The sequence below is a fragment of the Aythya ferina genome, assembly GCF_964211825.1.
Source record: "Aythya ferina genome assembly, contig: HAP1_SCAFFOLD_393, whole genome shotgun sequence".
NCBI lineage: Eukaryota > Metazoa > Chordata > Aves > Anseriformes > Anatidae > Aythya > Aythya ferina.
In genome coordinates this window covers 30,762-47,987 of record NW_028181177.1, presented here as the reverse complement: position 1 = coordinate 47,987, position 17,226 = coordinate 30,762, and the positions used below count along the sequence as shown (strand labels likewise).

Sequence of the window (17,226 nt, the reverse complement as noted above, 5' to 3'; positions counted from 1 at the left end):
AATCCCCCAAATTCTCCCCAAAACTCCCCCAAAGTTTCTCCAAATCCATCAAATCCCTCCTAAATCCCCCCAAAACCCCTCCCAAATCCCTCCCAACTCCCCCCCGACTCCCTCCCACGCCCCCAGACCCCAAAACCGCCCCGATTCGCCCCAAACCGCGATGACACAGGCGCTCCGCTGGGTTCCAGCCTTTATTCTTTAGAACCCCCCCGCAGCAGGCGGGAGATAAATAACCCCAACCCCTACAAAAATAGACACTTCTGGCCCCAAAACTCCACCGAAACCACTCCAGGCCCTACACGGTAGGGCCGCGGCGCCATAAATACATAAATACGGCAATAAATAACGCCCCCCCCCCATAAATACCCCCCCCCCCGCCCCCATCACCCCGCGTTCACTCTGGTCCCTACCGACGCCTCCTCCCCTCTCTCCCCCCCGCATCCACCTCGGGGCCCTCCTTGCCCCCCCCATCCACCCGGGGGCCCTCCTTGCCCCCCCCCGTCCCAACCCTGCCCCCCCCCCCTCTAATCCACCCCCACCACCCCGAAATACGCCTGTCCCCCCCCGTGGAGGTCGAGGAAGCGCGCGGCCGTGGTGGTGGCGGCCAGCTGGTCCCCGCGGCGCAGCTGGAAGACGGCGCCCTGGTACAGCGACTCGAACCACAGCTGCCGCCCCCCCCCGGCGCCCCCGGCGTCGCCCCCCCAGGCGTCGTCCCCGTCGCCCCCCCGGCGTCTCCGGCGGCCCCCCCCGGTGCCGGGGCAGACGGAGCGCACGGCCGTGAGCAGGGGCACGTCGCGGGGGTACTCGTCGGAGAAGCGGCTGACCGACAGGCGCAGGGGGGGCGCGGCGGCGCGGCGGGGGGGGCACGGCCCCCCCTGGAAGGCGGCGGCGGCGTAGACGAAGTAGAGCCCGTCCCGAGGCACCACCAGCTTGTTGCCCCGCAGGCGCACCCCGTTACGCACCACCGACGGCGCCACGCGGTCGTCCCACACCGGGCCCCCCGGCGACGAGGAGGAGGCTGGGGGGGAAAAGGGGGTTAGGGGGGGAAAAAAAGGGGGTCGGGGGGGGTGTCTGGGGGCCGCGGGGCACCACGGCCTCGTAGAGAACCTATAAACGGCTCCCTGAAGCCAGAGATACCCGCTGGTCCTATAAGCGGCCCCACAGCCCCACAGACACCCACTGACCCTATAAATGGCCCCATGAACCCACAGACACCCCATAACCCCATAAATGGCCCCGTGACCCTATAGACACTCTATGATGCTATAGGCAGCCCTATGACCCTACAGACGCCCCATGGCCCTATAAACAGCCCCATGACCCTATAAATGGTCCCACAGCCCTATAGACACCCCACAGCCCTATGGACACCCCAATGGCCACATAGACTCCCCACGGCCCTACAGACACCCCAACGGCCCCATAGCCACCCCACAGCCCTATAGACAGCCCCCACTCTCCCTACCTCCCCCCGTGCCCCCCATCCCCTATAGCCCCTGCTATCCCCGTCCCCAAAGCCCCCAAAGCCCCCCAAACCCTCCAAAAACCCCAAATCCCCCCAAAAAATCCCAAATCCCATAAACCCTGCTCACCCACGACGTGTGCCGCTGGTTTGTCCCCGTGCGCTGCAGGACGGGGCCCTGGGGGGGGACAGGGGGACAATGGGGTCAGTGGGGTCACGGGGTCGGGGGGCACCTCGGGAGGTTTTGGGGCCGTTTTGGGGCCATTCTGGGGAGTTTTGGGGGTGGACTCACCGAGGGGGGGGGTGACCGGCACCGCTGTGGGGTCCTGGGGGGAGAAAAAAGGGTCAGTGGGGGGTGAGGGGGGGGGACGGGAATTTGGGGATGATTTGGGGACACAAAGACGAGGATTTGGGGACGGGGACGTGAGGGTTTGGGGATTTGGGGTTGGGGATTTGGGGTGGGGGTCGCACCTGTGCCGAGGTCCCGGCGGCGCAGAGCAGCAGCAGCAGCAGCAGCGGGGGGGGGGCGCTGGCAGCACCCATGGGTGCCTGGTGGCGGCGGGGGGGGCGCGGCTCTGCCCTGGCCCCGCTCCCGGCCCCCCCTTTATGGCCCCGCCGCCCCCGCCTGGGCTTTCCCATGCGGAAACACGCCCCCCCCCGCCCCACAGGCCCCCCCCTGCCCCATAGGGGCCCCCCCCCGACTCCATAGGGACCCCCCCGGCCCCATAGGGACCCCCCAGGCCCATAGGGACCCCCCCCAACTCCATAGGGCCCCCCCCGACCCCATAAGGCCCCCCCGGCACAATAAGTCCCCTCCCACCCCACAGGGATCCCCTGACTCCATGAGGCCCCCCCCACCCCATAGGGACCCCCCCAGCCCCGTAAAGCCCCCCAGGATGACCCCAACTCCCCCCCATAAGCCCCCCCCGCCCCACAACCCCCCCCGGGTGACCCCAAATCCCCCCCCCCCCCACATTGGCCTCTCACTGCCCCCCCCCGGGGCCGGATGCGGCGCCGCCAGGCTGGGGGGGCCCCCACCCCCCCCGGGCCCCCCCCGCCCCCGGATGCAGCCCCGAAAGCAGAAGTGGGCGCCCGCCCCCAGGGAGGAAGGGGGGCTATGGGGTTTTCGGGTCCCCCCCCCCCCACGCACTCAGCACCCTGCAGGCTGTGGGTTTGGGTTTCGGGGGGGGGGGGTGGCAGCCCCGCCCCCCCCCCCCCCACCGTTTATTGCCTCAGTCCCGGCGGTTTTGGGGGATTCCGGGGTGGTTTCGGGGGGGGCCCCGGCCTGGCGGTGGTTTTGGGCCTCCCGTCGGGGGGGTGTGGGGGGGAAGGGGGGGCAGTTATGGGGTGGGGGGGGCACTTGTGGGGGGGCTGTGGGGCAGTTACAGGGTGGTGAGGGGCACTTATGGGGCGGGGGGGCACTTACGGGGCTGCCCCCTCCCATTCCCCACCACATCCCGAGCTGGGGGGGGGGCAAGGGGCAGCAACCAGCGGTGCCCCCCCTACCCCTAACCCCCCCCAAATCCCCCCCAGACCCCCACAACCCCCCCCCAGACCCCCTAAATCCCCCCCCAGACCCCCCAAATCCCCTGGCCCCCCCTCAGCGGGCCATGTATGCCCTCAGGCGCCTCTCCCAGGCCCTCTCAGCCTCCTCCGAGCGCCCCCCCGTTTTCTTTTTGCCCCCCCCTGGGGCTTTTTTGGCCCCCCCCCCCGGCCACGGCGCGGGGGTCTCGGGGCCCGAAGTGGGTGACGCGGGGCCGGGGCCCCCCCGGGCAGCCCAGCCCCCGCTGGTCCCGTTTGAGGAGGGTCTTGGGGGGGGCCGTGACCCCCTCCCCGGCCGGGCCCAGCCCCCCCCGGCCGTCCCAGCCCCCCCGCAGCAGCAGGCGGAAGCCCACGTTGCTGGGGGGGATGTGGAAGGGGGGGGGGGGGCTCTGGGGGGGGCCCCCCCGGGCCAGGAGGTGGGCAGTGGAGGCGCGGTGCCGCCCGGGGGGGTCGCGGAAGTGGCAGCCGCAGCTGGGGCAGAAGCTGGGGGGGAGAAAAAATTGGGGGGGGGTTAGAAAAGGGTTGGGGGGGGTTGAGAGGGGCTTGGGGGGGGCAGAGAGGGGCTGGGGGGGGGAAAAGGAGAGTGGATTTTTTTTTGGGGGGGGGGAAGGGAAATAAGGGGGGAATCGGGGTCACGGGGGGGCGGCGCTGCGGGCGGAAAGTGTGCGGCGGTGGCGGGGGCCGGGCCCCCCCCCGGGGACAGGAAGGCAGCGGGGAGGAGGCTGGGATCCCCCCCAACCCCCCCATTAAGGGTCTGGGACCCCCCTAAAAGGGTCTGGGACCCCCCAAAAGGGTCTGGGACCCTCCCAACCCCCCCATTAAGGGGTCTGAGCCCCCCCCGAAGGGTTTGGGGCCCCCCCAGAGGAGTTTGGGGCCCCCCCAGAGGGGTCTGGGAGCCCCCTGAGTGGCTTTTGCCCCCCCTTCTAGGGTTTGGGCCCCCCCCAAGGGGTGTAGGATCCCCCCCAACCCCCCTGTTAAGGGGTCTGGGCCCCCCCGAAGGGTCTGGGACCCCCCAGAGGGGCCTGGGACCCCCCGTCAAGGGTCTGGGCCCCCCCCCCCCGAGGGCCCCGTGCTGCGCTCTCACCTCTCTGCCCCCTCCTGGGCCTTCCCCTCCCCGCTCCTCGGCCCCTCAGCATCGTCCTTCAGCCCCGGGTCCCTCCGCGGCTGCTTGGCCTTCGTCCCCTCCTCCTCCTCGGCCTTCATCTCCTCCTCATCATCCTCCTCGTCCTTCTTCTGCTCCTTGTTCTTATCCTTGGCCTTCATCTTGTCCTCCTCTTCCTCCTCCTCTTCCTCCTCCTTGTCCTTCTCCTTCTTGTTCTCCTTGGCCTTCATCTCCTCCTCATCATCCTCCTTGACCTTCTTCTCCTCCTTGTGTTTCTTTTTGTCCTCCTTGGCCTTGCCCTCCTTGGCCTTCATCCCATCTTCCTCCTCCTCCTCCTCGCCCTTCCTCTCCTCCTCCTCCTCTCCCCCCGTGGCCCCCCATTCCCTCAGCACCCTGGCGACGCCGCGGTGCCCGGCTCCCCGCGCCAGCCTCTCGGCCTCGCGCCTCCCGGGCGCTCCCCGTGCCAGGAGGTAGCGCACGGCGGGGCCGCGGCCGGCGCGGGCGGCGCACATCAGCGGGGTCCATGCGAAGGCGTCGCGGAAGGCCGGGTCGCCGCCCTCGCGCTCCAGCAGCCGCCGCAGCGCCGCCACGTCGCCCTCCTGCGCCGCCCGCAGCACCGCGTGGCCCTGCCGCTCCCGGGCGGCCGCGGGCAGCGGGGCCCGGCGGGGAGGAGGCCTCGGCGGGGCCCTGTGGGGGGGCGATGGCGGCGCCGAGGTGGTGGCGGCGGCGGGGGGGGCGTCGCGCAGGAGGCTCTCGTAGAAGCGCCGCGCCTCGGCCCCCGCGGAGGTGTCGGGGGCCGGGGGGTCGGGCTCGGGGCCGGGCTGGGCGCGCAGCCCGTCCTTCCAGCCCCCCGCCGGGTCCCGGGCCCGGGTGAAGGCGATGAGGTGCGCCATGGCGGCGGGGCCCGGCTCAGGCTTCAGGCCGGGCGCTAGGCCTCGATCACCATGGCAACGGCGCAGGGCGCATGCGCGGCGCTCGATTTGGCGGTCGCCGCGGGAGGACTAGGCCTCGGTCACCATGGCAACGGCGCAGTGCGCATGCGCGTCGCGCCGTTTCGCGCAACCCTTCGCGCCGGGCAGCGGTCACCAAGGCGACGCCGCAATGCGCACGCGCAGCTCCCGCCTGCCATGGGGGCTGCAGGAGGACCAGGCCTCAGTCACCATCGTAACACCGCCACGCGCACGCGCAACGCTCTGCTGTGAGCAGCTTTTCGCGCCGGGCCGTGATCACCGTGGTAACAGCCCAACGCGCATGCGCACCTCTGGGCTGCGATGAGCCCCTCCCTCCGGGCCGTGATCACCATGGTAACGGCTGAGCGCGCACGCGCGGCGCTGTTTGTGCGCACGCGCGCCGCCGCCGCCCCGCCCCGCGCCCCCTTCGCGCGGTGCACGCCGGGAGCCGTAGTCCTTGGGGGCGGCGCGGCGCTGCGCGAGGCCCGGCAGGAGCGCGGCGTCGGGACTACGGCTCCCGTCGTGCCCCGCGCGGGCGGCGCAGGCACGGTGCGGGCGGAGCGGGTCGGGCCCGGCGCGGGCAGGGCCTGGGGGCTGAGGCGGCGGGGCCATGAGCAGCTCCGAGGAGGTGTCCTGGATCTCCTGGTTCTGCGGCCTGCGCGGAAACGAGTTCTTCTGCGAGGTGGGGGCAGCGGGACGGGGGGGGGCAGCGGGGGGAGGGGGGGGCACCGGGAGGAGGGGGGGGCACCGCAATAACGGGGGGCAGCGGGGGGAGGGGGGGAAACGGGAGTGTGGCGGAGGGGCACCGGGAGGGGGGGGGGGGGGGCTCGATAAAGGGGGGCGTCCTGGGTAAAAGGGGGGGCACCGGGAATTGGGGGGGTCCTGGGTAAAGGGGGGGGCCGTAAAGAAATGGGGGGGGCCTTGGGTAAAGAGGAAAAGCGTAAATAAGGGAGAGGGAGCTTCTAGTACGGGGGGGGGGCAAATAAATTGTGGGGGGGGGCAAATAAAGGAGCGGATCCCAAATGAAAGGGAGGCTTCGTGGCAAAAGGGGGGTCCTGAACAAAAGGGGGGGCCAAATAACAGGGACGGGGTCCCAAACGAGGCGGGGGGGGGGTGGATTTAAGGGGGGGGTCCCGAATTTAAGGGGGGGCCCGAATTTAGCGGGGGGGTCACAGTGAAGCCCCCCCAGGTGGACGAGGATTACATCCAGGACAAGTTCAACCTGACGGGGCTGAACGAGCAGGTCCCGCACTACCGCCAGGCCCTCGACATGATCCTGGACCTGGAGCCGGGTGAGGCCTCGAGGGGGGGTCCGGGGGGGTCCCGGGGGGCACCCCCCACCCCTTTTAACCCCCCTGTGCCCCCCCCCAGACGAGGAGCTGGAGGATAACCCCAACCAGAGCGACCTGATCGAGCAGGCGGCCGAGATGCTCTACGGCCTCATCCACGCCCGCTACATCCTCACCAACCGCGGCATCGCCCAGATGGTGCGCCCCCCCGACACCCCCCCAAATTCTGGAGACCCCCCCCCCAAAATTTGGGGGCACCCCCCAGTTGTTTTGGCACCCCCCCTCATTGTTTTGTGCCCCCCCCCAGCTGGAGAAGTACCAACAGGGAGACTTCGGGTACTGCCCCCGCGTCTACTGCGAGAACCAGCCCATGCTGCCCATCGGTACGGGGGGACTGGGGGGGTCCTGGGGGTGTGGGGGGGTCCTGGAGGGGTCTTGGGGGTGTGTTGGGGGGATTTGGGGGCCCTGGGGGAGGGTTGGGGGGTCCTGGGGGGATTTTGGGGGTCTTGGGAGTGTGGGGGGGCTGTTGGGGGGGGTCCTGGGTGGGTCCTGGGGGTGTGGGGGGGATTTGGGGGGCTGGGGGCTGGGTTGTGGGGGGGTCTCAGGGCCTGTGTCCGTATTTTGGCGGGAGGCGATGGTGAAGCTGTAAAACACCCCATACGATTTGGGGTTATACGGGGTCAGGGCTTTTTTGGAGGGATTTTATGGGGTCAAGGCATTTATGGGGGGATTGTATGGGGTCGGGGCATCTTGGGGGGGCCGTGTCCATATTGTGGGGCCCCCCAGGGCTGTCGGACATCCCGGGGGAGGCGATGGTGAAGCTGTACTGCCCCAAGTGCATGGACGTCTACACGCCCAAGTCGTCGCGGCACCACCACACCGACGGCGCCTACTTCGGCACCGGCTTCCCCCACATGCTCTTCATGGTGCACCCCGAGTACCGCCCCAAGCGCCCCGCCAACCAGTTCGTGCCCCGGTACGGCCGGGGGGGGCTGGGGGGGATTGTGGGGGGAGTTGGGGGGCAGTTGGGGGGACCTGGGGGGGGATTTGAAGGGATTGGAGGGGATTTCAGGGGGATTTGGGGTGATTTGGGGGCAATTTGGGGGGGACTGGGGGGAATTTGGGGGGCATTGGGGGGGATTTAGGGGGGGCTGGGGAGGAGTTCGGGGGTTTTGGGGGGGATTTGGGGGGCTTGGAGGGGATTTATGGAGGGCTGGGGGGGTCTCAGTGGGTTTTGGGTGGGTTTTGGGTGGTTTTGAGGGGGTCTCAGCACATTTTGGGGGGATTTGGGGGGGTCTCACCAGGTGTTGGGGTGATCTGGGGAGGCTCAGGGGGGTGTTGTGGGTCTTGGGGTGATTTGGGGGTGTCTCAGCGTGTTTTGGGGCGGTGTCGGGGTGTTTTTGGGGTGGTGTCAGTGCATTTTGGGGCGCTGTGGGGGTGTTTTGGGGCGGTGTGGGGGTGTTGTTGGGTGGTGTCAGTGCATTTTGGGGCGCTGTGGGTGTGTTTTGGGGCGCTGTGGGGGTGCTTGGTGCCGGGGGGGCTGTTCGAGCGCTGCCCCCCGCAGGCTGTACGGGTTCAAGATCCACCCGATGGCGTACCAGCTGCAGCTGCAGGCCGCCAGCAACTTCAAGAGCCCGGTGAAAACCATCCGCTGAGCCCCCCGGCCCCAAACCCCCCCACACCCCCTTCTGCCCCGAATTCCCTTTATTTTGGGGCCCGGAGCCGCCCCCCCTCAGCCCCCGCGCGGCCCCGGCCACGGGAATAAAAAAATGGAGGAAAAGGAAAAAGTGGGGGCTGGTTTTTTATTGGGGGGGGGGGGGGGGGGGGGTATTTGTGGGGTTGGGGCCCAAAATTGTGGGGGGGTGCTGGGGAGGGGGGGCGGAGGGGATGCTGGGATTTGGGGTGGCTGGCACCAAAAGTTTGGGGTGGTTTGGGGGCATTTGGTAAGGGTTGGGGGGGGATTTGGGGCAATTTAGTCAGGTTTTGGGGTGTTTTGAGAGGATTTGGGGCCATTTAGTCAGGTTTTGGGGTGTTTTGGGGCCATTTAGTCAGGTTTTGGGGTGTTTAGTCAGGTTTTATGGGGTCAGGGCATTTTGGGGGGGGCTGTGTTTTGGGGAGCCCCCCCTCGTTATCTTCATTCTCCCTTTGTACTCAAGTTAACCCTTTAAATGGACCTTTTAACCCTGATTTATTTAACCCTATTTTATTTAATCTTTAAGTATAATTTACTTAATCTTTATTTATTTAACCTTTAACCTTTAACTTTTACTTAACCTTTATTTATTTAACCTTTAATTAATTAATTAATTACTTTTTTAGCTTTTAAAATAATAAATTAATAAAAAAGAAACCAAACGAACAAGGAAATAAATGTATTTATTTAACATAAATTCCTCCTTCTAAACCAGGGGCCCCTCCCCGACCCCCCAGTCCGAGGACCTGTTTGTCCCTGACCCATTCCCGGCCCTTTTAAACCCAAACTGGCTTCCCCCCCCCCGCCCCCCCGCGTCCCCATGGCAACCGCCCCCCTCCCCCCCCGCCGCCATCTCGCTGCCGGCCCCAAGATGGCGCCCGTTGCCACGGCAACCGCGTGTCCCTCGGCGGCCCCCGTGGCGCGGCCGGAAGTCCCTCCCCCTCGCTCCCCGGAAGTGCCGCCCCGCGCCGGGTGCCGCTTCCGGCGGGGCGGCGATGGCGAAGCTGCTGAGCTGCGTCCTGGGGCCGCGCCTCTACCGCGTGCACCGGCCCCGAGCGGGGGGGCTCGGGCCCGGCGGGGAGGGGCCCCGGGAGCCCAGCTGGGTGCGGGGGGGGCGCCGGGGGGCGGGCACCGGGAGGGGAGGGGCTGGGGGGGGAGGGCACCGGGAGCGGGAGGGGTCTGGGGGGCGTTACCGGGATGGGGGGGGCCGGGGGGGGAAATAACGGGAGGGGGAGGGGCTGGGGAGGGGTACCGGGAGGGGGAGGGGTCTGGGGGGGGGTACCGGGACTAGGGGGGGCTGGAGGGGGGGAACGGGGACCGGGGGGGCCCGGACGGGACGGGGGGGTCACGGAGGGGGGGTCTCACCCCCTGCCCCCCCCCCCAGGACTCGTACTACCAACCGCGGGGGCTGGAGAAGCACACGGACAGCGTGCTGGCGCTGGTGAGCCCCAAAACCCCCCAAAACCCCCCCAAAACCCCTCTGCGGGACCCCCCGGGGCTCGGTGCCCCCCCCCGGGGCTCGGTGCCCCCCCGGTGCCGCTGACCCCCCCCCGCCCCCCCAGGCCTCGGTGCTGTGGTCCATCTCCTGCTACGCCTCCCCCCTCGCCGTCTTCTACCTCTACCGCAAAGGTACCGGGGGGCGGGGGGGGGCTTTTTATTTGGGGGGGGTCTCCCCGGTGCCGGGGGGGGCTCCCCGTTAACCCCCCCCCCCCAGGGCTGCTGACGATGTCCCGCGTGGTGCCCCTGTCCCACTGCGCCGCCACCGTGCTGCTGCTGCTGGCCGGCGTCGCCTGCCTGCGAGGTGAGGGGGGGGCAAACAAACCCCAAATGTACCCGGGGGGGGGTCCTGAACCTGAGGACCCCCCCTTAAAAAAAAACCAACCCCAACCCCCCCCCCCCAGGCATCGGGCGCTGGAGCAACCCCCAGTACGTGGAGTTCATCACGGTGCTGGAGGACAGCCACCGCCTGGGCACCCCCGAGGTCAAGGTGGGGGGGGCGTTGTGGGGTGGGGGGGGGCTCAGAGGGCGAGGGGGGGCCCTAAAAACGCCCCCCCCCCTCTGTGTGCCCCCCCGCAGCGCAAGCTGGCCGCCTACACCTTCGACTTCCGCAGCTGGCCCGTGGACTTCCGCTGGGACAGCGCCGGGAGGCCCTGGTGAGCCCCCCCACACCTTTTTGGGCCCCCCCCCAAATGTTTGGGACCCTCCTCTGAGATTTGGGCCCCCCCTGACCCGTCCCGCCCGCAGGGGGGGGGCTCGGGCCGTGCCCCTGCTGCGCGCCCCCCCCCGGCACCGAGGGGCGGCCGCCGGCGTCCTGGGGGCCCTCAAGAAGCTGCCCTGCCAGCTGGCCAGGTGGGCGGGGCCAAAGGGGCGGGGCCTGAGGGGTGGGGTCTGGAGGGGTGTGGTCTAAAGGGGTGGGGCCTAAAGGGGTGGGGTTTCCTGGTGGGAGGGGTTTGTGGGAATGGTGTGGGTGGGGAGATGGTCTGGAGGGGGCGGGGCTTCGCACTGGCCACGCCCCATTTGGTGTGGGAGGGCGGGGCTTCGTGGTGGGTGGGGAAAGGGGCGGGGTTTGAGTGGGTGGGGTCAGAGGTGGGGCAAGGGGCGGGGCGGGGGTGGGTTTGGGGGTTCGTGGGTTTGGGTGGGGCTTCCCCTGGCCACGCCCCTTTAGGTGGGAGGGGCTCGGTGGGGTGTGGCAGCTGGGGGTGGGGCTTGTTTGGGGGCGTGTCCTCGTGGAGGCGGGGCTTGTGGGGGGCGTGGTCAGAGGGAGGAGTGAGCAGGAACCTTGGGGTGCATGTGGGCGGGGCTCCCCGATGCCACACCCCTTTGTGGGACAGGCAGGGCACCACACCTTCCTTTTAAGGAAGTGGGCGTGGCCAGGCCGCGCTGGTGGGCGGGGCCTCCACCCTCACCGAGTGGGCGTGGCCCCACCCCTCCCCACCCCTTTTCCCCCTCCCCCTCTATGTCCACGCCCCCCACGCCCCCTCCCCTTTATGGGCGGTGCCCCCCGCGACCCCTCCCCTTTGTGGGCGTGTCCCGCGGTGACCCCGCCCCCCGGTGGGCGTGTCCGCAGCCTGGTGCTGGCGCACACCCTGGGGCGCCGCCTGCTGTTCCCGGGCTCGGTGCGGCTGCTGCAGCGCGCGCTGCTGCCGGTGCTGCTGCAGGGCCAGGCCCGCCTGGTGGAGGAGGTGAGCGCCCCCCTTCTGGGGACCCCCCCCTTCCTGGGGACCCCCCCCATTTATTGGGGCCCCCCCCATTTATTGGGGCCCCCCCATTTATTGGGACCCCCCCCAGTGCGGCGGGCGGCGCGCCAAGCTGCTGGCCTGCGACGGCAACGAGATCGACACCATGTTCATCGACCGGCGCACGGCCCCCGGCCCCCGCGGACACAAACTGGTGAGGGGGGGCGGGGGGGGCGGGGGGGGCTCCCCGAGTGTGTGTGACCCCCCCACACTCACACCCCCCCCCCAGGTGATTTGCTGCGAGGGCAACGCCGGCTTCTACGAGGTGGGCTGCCTGGCCACGCCGCTGGAAGGTACGGCCCCCCCCCCTTATTTTGTGCCCCCCCCCCATTTTGCACCCCCCCAATTTCCCCCCCCCCCACCCCATAGGGCCCCCCCTTATCTTCATGACCCCCCCCGCACCCCATGGGCTCCTCCCCGGGGGGGTCTCATCCCCTTTAGGGATGTCTCTTTGTTTTTTTTGGGGGGGCTTTTTGTTTTTTTGTGGATTCTTCATTTCGTTGGGACTCTTTATTTTCAGGGGGGCCCTTTAATTTGGGGGGGGTCCTTAGGGCATTTATTTCACCCGGGGGGGGGCTGACACCTTTCCCCCCCCCCCCCCAGCCGGCTACTCCGTCCTGGGCTGGAACCACCCCGGCTTCGCAGGCAGCACGGTGAGCGCCCCCCCCCCAGCCCCCTCCCCTTGAATTTTGGGCCCCCCCTCCCCCAAATAACCCCCCCGCCCCCCCAGGGGGTGCCGCTGCCGCAGAGCGAGGCCAACGCCATGGACGTGGTGGTGCAGTACGCCCTGCAGCGCCTCGGCTTCGCCCCCCGCGACCTCGTGCTCTACGCCTGGTCCATCGGCGGCTTCACCGGTACGGGGGGGGGGCCGCGAGGGAGGGGGGGGCTCCAGGACCCCCCCCGGGGTTAAAACTGACCCCAACCCCCCCCAGCCACGTGGGCGGCGATGTCGTACCCCGAGATCGGGGCGCTGGTGCTCGACGCCTCCTTCGATGACCTGGTGCCCCTGGCCCTCAAGGTGCTGCCCAGCAGCTGGCGTGAGTCCCACCCCCCCCTGACCCCCCCCATTTATTAATCACCCCCCTCTTGCTAATTAACCCCCCCTTTTATTAATTACCCCCCCCATTAATGGTGCAGGGGAGCTGGTGACACGCACGGTGCGGCAGCACCTCAACCTCAACAACGGGGAGCAGCTCTGCAGGTAGGGGGGGCCCCCAGTGCTTGGGGGGGGGGCTCTGCCATCGTGTGACCCCCCCAAAAAAAAATAACCCCCCCACCCCAAAAAAATAAAGGTACCAGGGCCCCGTGCTGCTGGTCAGGAGGACGCGGGACGAGATCATCACCACCACGTGAGTGGGGGGGGGAAATTGGGGTGGGGGGGTCAAAAACTGGGTTGGGGGGGGTGAGGCTCCCCTTGGTGCCCCCCCTCCCCAAAATGCAGCCCCCCCCCCCCCCTTTCCCCCACAGGGTCCCTGAGGACCTCGCCTCCAACCGCGGCAACGACCTCCTGCTGAAGCTGCTGCAGCACCGGTGAGGGGGGGGACACGGGGGGGGTCGGGGGGGGCTCCTTGAGGTGGGGGGGCTCTGAAATCCCCCCCCCGCCCCCCCAGGTACCCCAAGATCATGGCCGATGAGGGCGCCCGCGTGGTGCGCGAGTGGCTGGCGGCCGCCACCCCCGCTGAGGAGAGTAAGGGAAAGCGGCCCCCCCGCGGGGAAAGGGCCCCCCCGGACCCCTTTGGGACCCCCCCCAGACCCCATTAACCCCCCCCAGGCCTCGTTAACCCCCCCACCCCATTGGGACCCCCCCCCAACCCCTTTGGGACCCCCCCCATTAACCCCATTCCCACCCCTTTAACCCCCCCACCCCATTGGGACCCCCCCACATCCCATTAACCCCCCCCGGACCCCTTTGGAACCCCCCCAGACCCCATTAAGGCCCCCCCCCGACCCCATTACCCCCCACACACACCCAATTGGGACCCCCCCAGCCCCTACTAACCCCCCCCATTCACCCCCCTCCCCCCCCACCCCCTTTCCCTCCGGGGGGGGGGGTACCCAGGAGGTGCCCCCCCCACGCCCCCCCCGTTTCAGGCGCGGTGCTGCGGCGCGTTGGGCTGGACGAGGCCTGGTGCGAGGCCACCCTGGGGGGCTTCGCCGCCGAGCGCGCCCCCCCCTTCCCCTGGAGCCTGGGTGAGCGCGGGGGGGGCATCGGGGGGGGGGGCAGGGGGCTGGGGGGGGGGGGGCACAGCCCCCAATTAACGCCCCCCCCCCCCCCCCCCCCCCAAAAAAAGGCGAGGAGATGGCGGTGGAGCAGCGCCAGCAGCTGGCCCTCTTCCTGGTAAGGGCTGGGGGGGGCCCTAATTAGCGCCCCCCGCCTTAATTACCCCCCCCTCTCCTTAATTACCCCCCCGTGTAATTAACCCTTAATTGCCTCCCCCCAGGCGCAGAAGCACCTGCAGAACTTCGAGGCCTCGCACTGCACCCCCCTCCCCCCCCACGCCTTCCGCCTGCCCTGGAGCCTGTGACCCCCCCGCTCCGTGCCCCCCCCTCAAATCCCCCCCCCGCACGCTGTACATTGCCCCCCCCCCCCCCCAAAATTCCTCATTCCCCCCCCCCAGCACGGAGTAAAGGTATTTTTGGTACTGGTGCCACGGCGTCGTGGGGGGGGGGGCATGGAAATAGGGGGGGTAAAATAAAAGGGGGGGGGTAAATAAAAGGGGGGGGGTCCCGAAATCATGGCCGCAGTGCCCCCCCCGCGTGGTTCTGTCCTTTATTAGTGAGCCAAGCTGAAATAATGGGGGGGGGGGCAGCTACAGGGCCCCCCCCCAGTAAAAGCAGCCCCAGGGAGGGGCAGCACCAGCAGGGGGGGGGCAAAGGACTGCAGGGGGGGTCCCAGACATCTGGGGGGGGACCAGGGGGTCCTGGGGGAATTCCAGGGGGGGTCCTTTACATCTGGGGGGGGCAGGGGGTCTGGGGGGGCCTGGGGGGGGGCAGGAGTGTCCTGGCGGGTCCCAGAGATCTGGGAGGGGTCCCGGGGGGGCTCCCAGAGGGTCTTGGGGGGGTCCAGGATTGTTCTGCGGGGTCCTGGGGGGGTCCCAGGGGATCTGGGGGGCTCCGGGGGGGTCTTTGGGGGGGTCCTGGAGCTCGGGGGTCCCGGGGGGGGGCCTAGCAGTGCTGCCGGGGGTTGATGAGGAGGCAGCAGGAGCTCAGCGCCCCCCCCAGTTTCGCCGCCTCGCTCAGCGCCGCGGGCACCAGCGTCACCCCGGGCAGCTTCTGGAACGGCTGGGGGCGGGGACACGTCGGGACACGCCCCTCGCGGCCACGCCCCCTCAGCGCCACGCCCCCTGCTCCCTTCTGCCCCCAGCCCTGCTTGGCCCCAAGCCACGCCCCCTGCACAAAGGCCACGCCCCCTCCATCCGAGGCCTCGCCCACCGCACCTTTCCCCACCCACTCCAGGCTCCTCCCACTCCCTCACCCTTAGCCCCGCCCATCTCGACCCTGCCCCATTTGGCCCCGCCTGTTTAAGCCACGCCCCCTTCGGTCACGCCCGTCTGGCCACGCCCCCACCCTCAAGCCCCTCCCACCCAGCTCCCTCGCACCCTTACCCCCCTTTGACCCCTCCCCATTTAAACCACGCCCCTTTACACCCCGCCCTCAGACCACGCCCCCACCCATCAAGCCCCGCCCTTTCCCCAACCACCACCCTAACCCAACCCCTCTGGCCCCGCCCCCTCTAAGCCCCGCCCCCCGAAGCCCCGCCCACCTGCAGGCTGCCCGGGAACTCCTCGGGGCTGCGGTGCACCAGCACGGCCCCCCCCGCGCCCCCCCGCGCGTAGAGGCAGTTCCCGGCCGGGTCGTCGGGCACCGAGAGGCGGCCGTAGGAGTGGTCGGAGAGCTGCTCCATGGCCTGGGGGGGCACGGGCATGGGGGGGGGCAGGGCGCACCGGGACCCCCCCGGGACCCCCCCAGCAGGGGGACCCCCCCAAATTCCCCCCAAACCCAAACCGGGGCCCCAAAACGCTGCCCCTGGGGTGGGAGGGGGCGCATGGAGAGGTGTCCCCGTGCCCCCCCCATGTCCCCGTGCCCCCCCCATGTCCCCATGACCCCCCCCCGTGTCCCCGTGCCCCCCCCCAAATTGTGCCCCCCCCACCTTGATGGCTCTGCGCGCCGCCTCGCTGCTGCCGATGGCGATGGTGTCGGGGGCGGCCATGCTGCAGAAGCTCTTCAGGTGCCCCCCCCCCGGACACCGGCACCGTGGACACTGCAAAATCCTTTGGGGGGGGCAAATAAAGGGTTAAAAGCCCCCCCGCAAAAAAATAAATCCCCCCCCCCCCCACAAGGGGCTCACCCGGAAGGTGTCGGCCACGGCCTCGGCCCCGCGGTGGTTGGTCCACGAGGAGATGCCCACGAAGAACTCACGGCCTGGGGGGGGCACAATTTGGGGGGGGGGGTCATGGGGACATGGGGGGGGCACAGGGACACGGGGGGGTCACGGGGACACCGCTCCGTGCAACCCCTCCCACCCCAGGGGCAGCGTTTTGGGGCCCCGGTTTGGGTTTGGGGTGGTTTTGGGAGGGGTTGGGGGTGTTTATTAATGGGGGGGGCTTTTTGGGGGGGTGTAGCCTGAATTTTGGGGTCCCCCCCCACCGGTGAAGAGCACGTCGCTGCCATCCAGCGTCGCCCCCTCATCTGTCAGCGCCACCACGCGCAGCTTCAGCTCCTCCAGCACCGCCCGCACGCTGCCCAGCTGGGGGGGGCACAAAGCGTCACCCCCCCGACCCCAAAACCCCCCTAAATGCCCCCAAATCCCAGAACCCCCCCCATAGCCCCCCTGAAACCCCCATAACCCCCCAAGTCCCTTTAAAATCCCCCTGAAGTCCCCCTATAACCACCCAGAACCCCCCCCAACCCCTCCATATCCCCCCATGACCCCCCCATGACCACCCCCGACCCCCCCACGACCCCCCCCCACCTTGTCCCTGCGTGCAGGCAGCCATGGCCGTGTGAGCAGCGCGGTGCCCCCCCTATAACCCCCCAAACCCCCTCCATACCCCCCCCCGACCCCCAATGACCCCCCCCACGCCCCCCCCCACCTCATCCCTGCATGCTGTCATCCATGGCCGTGTGAGCAGCGCAGTGCCCCCCCTATAACCCCTCCATATCCCCCCTATAACGCCCCATACCCCCCCAATGACCCCCCATGACCCCCCCAATTACCCCCAATGACCCCCCCCCGACCCCCCCACCTCATCCCTGCGTGCAGGCATCCATGGCCGCGTGAGCAGCGCGGTGCCCCCCTGCACCACGGCCAGGTCCTCGAGCAGCACGGCGCGGGGCCGGGCGGGGGGCAGCTGCAGGAGCTGCAGCCCCAGCTGCTGGCGCAGGACCCCCGCCAGGACCCCCAGCTGCCGGTGGGCCTTGGCCAGGTCCAGGGGGGGCTCCCCCCCCGGCCCCCCCCCGGCCTCCTCCTCCTCCGCCCCCCCCCGCCTCGGGCAGCGCCCGCACCACCGCGTGGCTGAAACGCCCGAAGGAGCCCGGGCCCGACATGGCCCTGGGGGGGTCCTGGGGGGGGTCTGGGGGGTCCCTGGGGGGGTCCCGGGGGAGTCTTGGGGGTTCTGAGAGGGTTCTGGGGGGTCTTTGGGGGGGGTCCTAGGGGGTCCTGGGGGGTCCTTAGGGGCCCCGGGGGGTCCCTAAGGGGATTTGGGAGTCCCTGGGGGGTCCTCGGTGTCCTTCGGGGGGTCACTGAATGGCTTTGGGGGCTCCTGGGGGGGTCTTGGGGGTCCCTGGGGGGGTTCTGGGGGTCACCAAGTGGCTTTGGGGGTCCTGGGGGGTCACTGAGGGGCTTTGGGGGTCCTGGGGGGGGGTCTCAGGAGGTCCTGGGGGGGGGTCCTCAGCTCGCCATGATGCGGGCAGGGGGGTCCGGGGCCTGGAGGGGGGGAAGGGGGGGGTGAG

At 69.5% G+C, this 17,226-nt stretch overlaps 4 protein-coding genes across 4 annotated transcripts; 2 read left to right on the top strand and 2 right to left on the bottom strand.

The window, feature by feature from the left end:
* Positions 1-406: 406 nt before the first annotated feature.
* On the bottom strand, positions 407-5,460 carry GPANK1 (G-patch domain and ankyrin repeats 1; the record flags this gene model as incomplete). The annotated part of the gene is made up of 4 exons (XM_084540295.1): positions 4,089-5,460; positions 1,755-1,788; positions 1,593-1,640; positions 407-1,018 (listed from the first exon to the last, which is right to left on the bottom strand). The coding sequence occupies exons 1-4, from the start codon at positions 4,997-4,999 to the stop codon at positions 407-409; spliced, it is 1,605 nt and encodes a 534-aa protein (XP_084396421.1). The 5' UTR covers positions 5,000-5,460.
* Positions 5,461-5,581: 121 nt separating this feature from the next.
* On the top strand, positions 5,582-8,132 carry CSNK2B (casein kinase 2 beta). Its single transcript, XM_084540297.1, has 6 exons — positions 5,582-5,738; positions 6,246-6,348; positions 6,428-6,543; positions 6,653-6,728; positions 7,132-7,321; positions 7,910-8,132. The coding sequence occupies exons 1-6, from the start codon at positions 5,667-5,669 to the stop codon at positions 7,998-8,000; spliced, it is 648 nt and encodes a 215-aa protein (XP_084396423.1). The 5' UTR covers positions 5,582-5,666; the 3' UTR covers positions 8,001-8,132.
* Positions 8,133-9,011: 879 nt separating this feature from the next.
* Positions 9,012-13,921, top strand: ABHD16A (abhydrolase domain containing 16A, phospholipase). The gene is made up of 20 exons (XM_084540293.1): positions 9,012-9,141; positions 9,423-9,479; positions 9,601-9,667; positions 9,753-9,839; positions 9,940-10,025; positions 10,115-10,191; positions 10,283-10,387; positions 11,106-11,220; positions 11,327-11,428; positions 11,504-11,567; positions 11,878-11,927; positions 12,005-12,128; positions 12,207-12,311; positions 12,412-12,475; positions 12,567-12,623; positions 12,742-12,804; positions 12,885-12,961; positions 13,366-13,464; positions 13,566-13,612; positions 13,716-13,921. The coding sequence occupies exons 1-20, from the start codon at positions 9,034-9,036 to the stop codon at positions 13,797-13,799; spliced, it is 1,638 nt and encodes a 545-aa protein (XP_084396419.1). The 5' UTR covers positions 9,012-9,033; the 3' UTR covers positions 13,800-13,921.
* A 498-nt stretch (positions 13,922-14,419) lies between these two features.
* On the bottom strand, positions 14,420-17,077 carry DDAH2 (DDAH family member 2, ADMA-independent). Its single transcript, XM_084540294.1, is given in 8 exon segments — positions 14,420-14,556; positions 15,038-15,181; positions 15,425-15,514; positions 15,516-15,545; positions 15,623-15,696; positions 15,922-16,021; positions 16,521-16,712; positions 16,714-17,077. Coding segments are annotated over 8 exon segments (855 nt in total). The 5' UTR covers positions 16,822-17,077; the 3' UTR covers positions 14,420-14,439.
* Between the last annotated feature and the right edge of the window lie 149 nt (positions 17,078-17,226).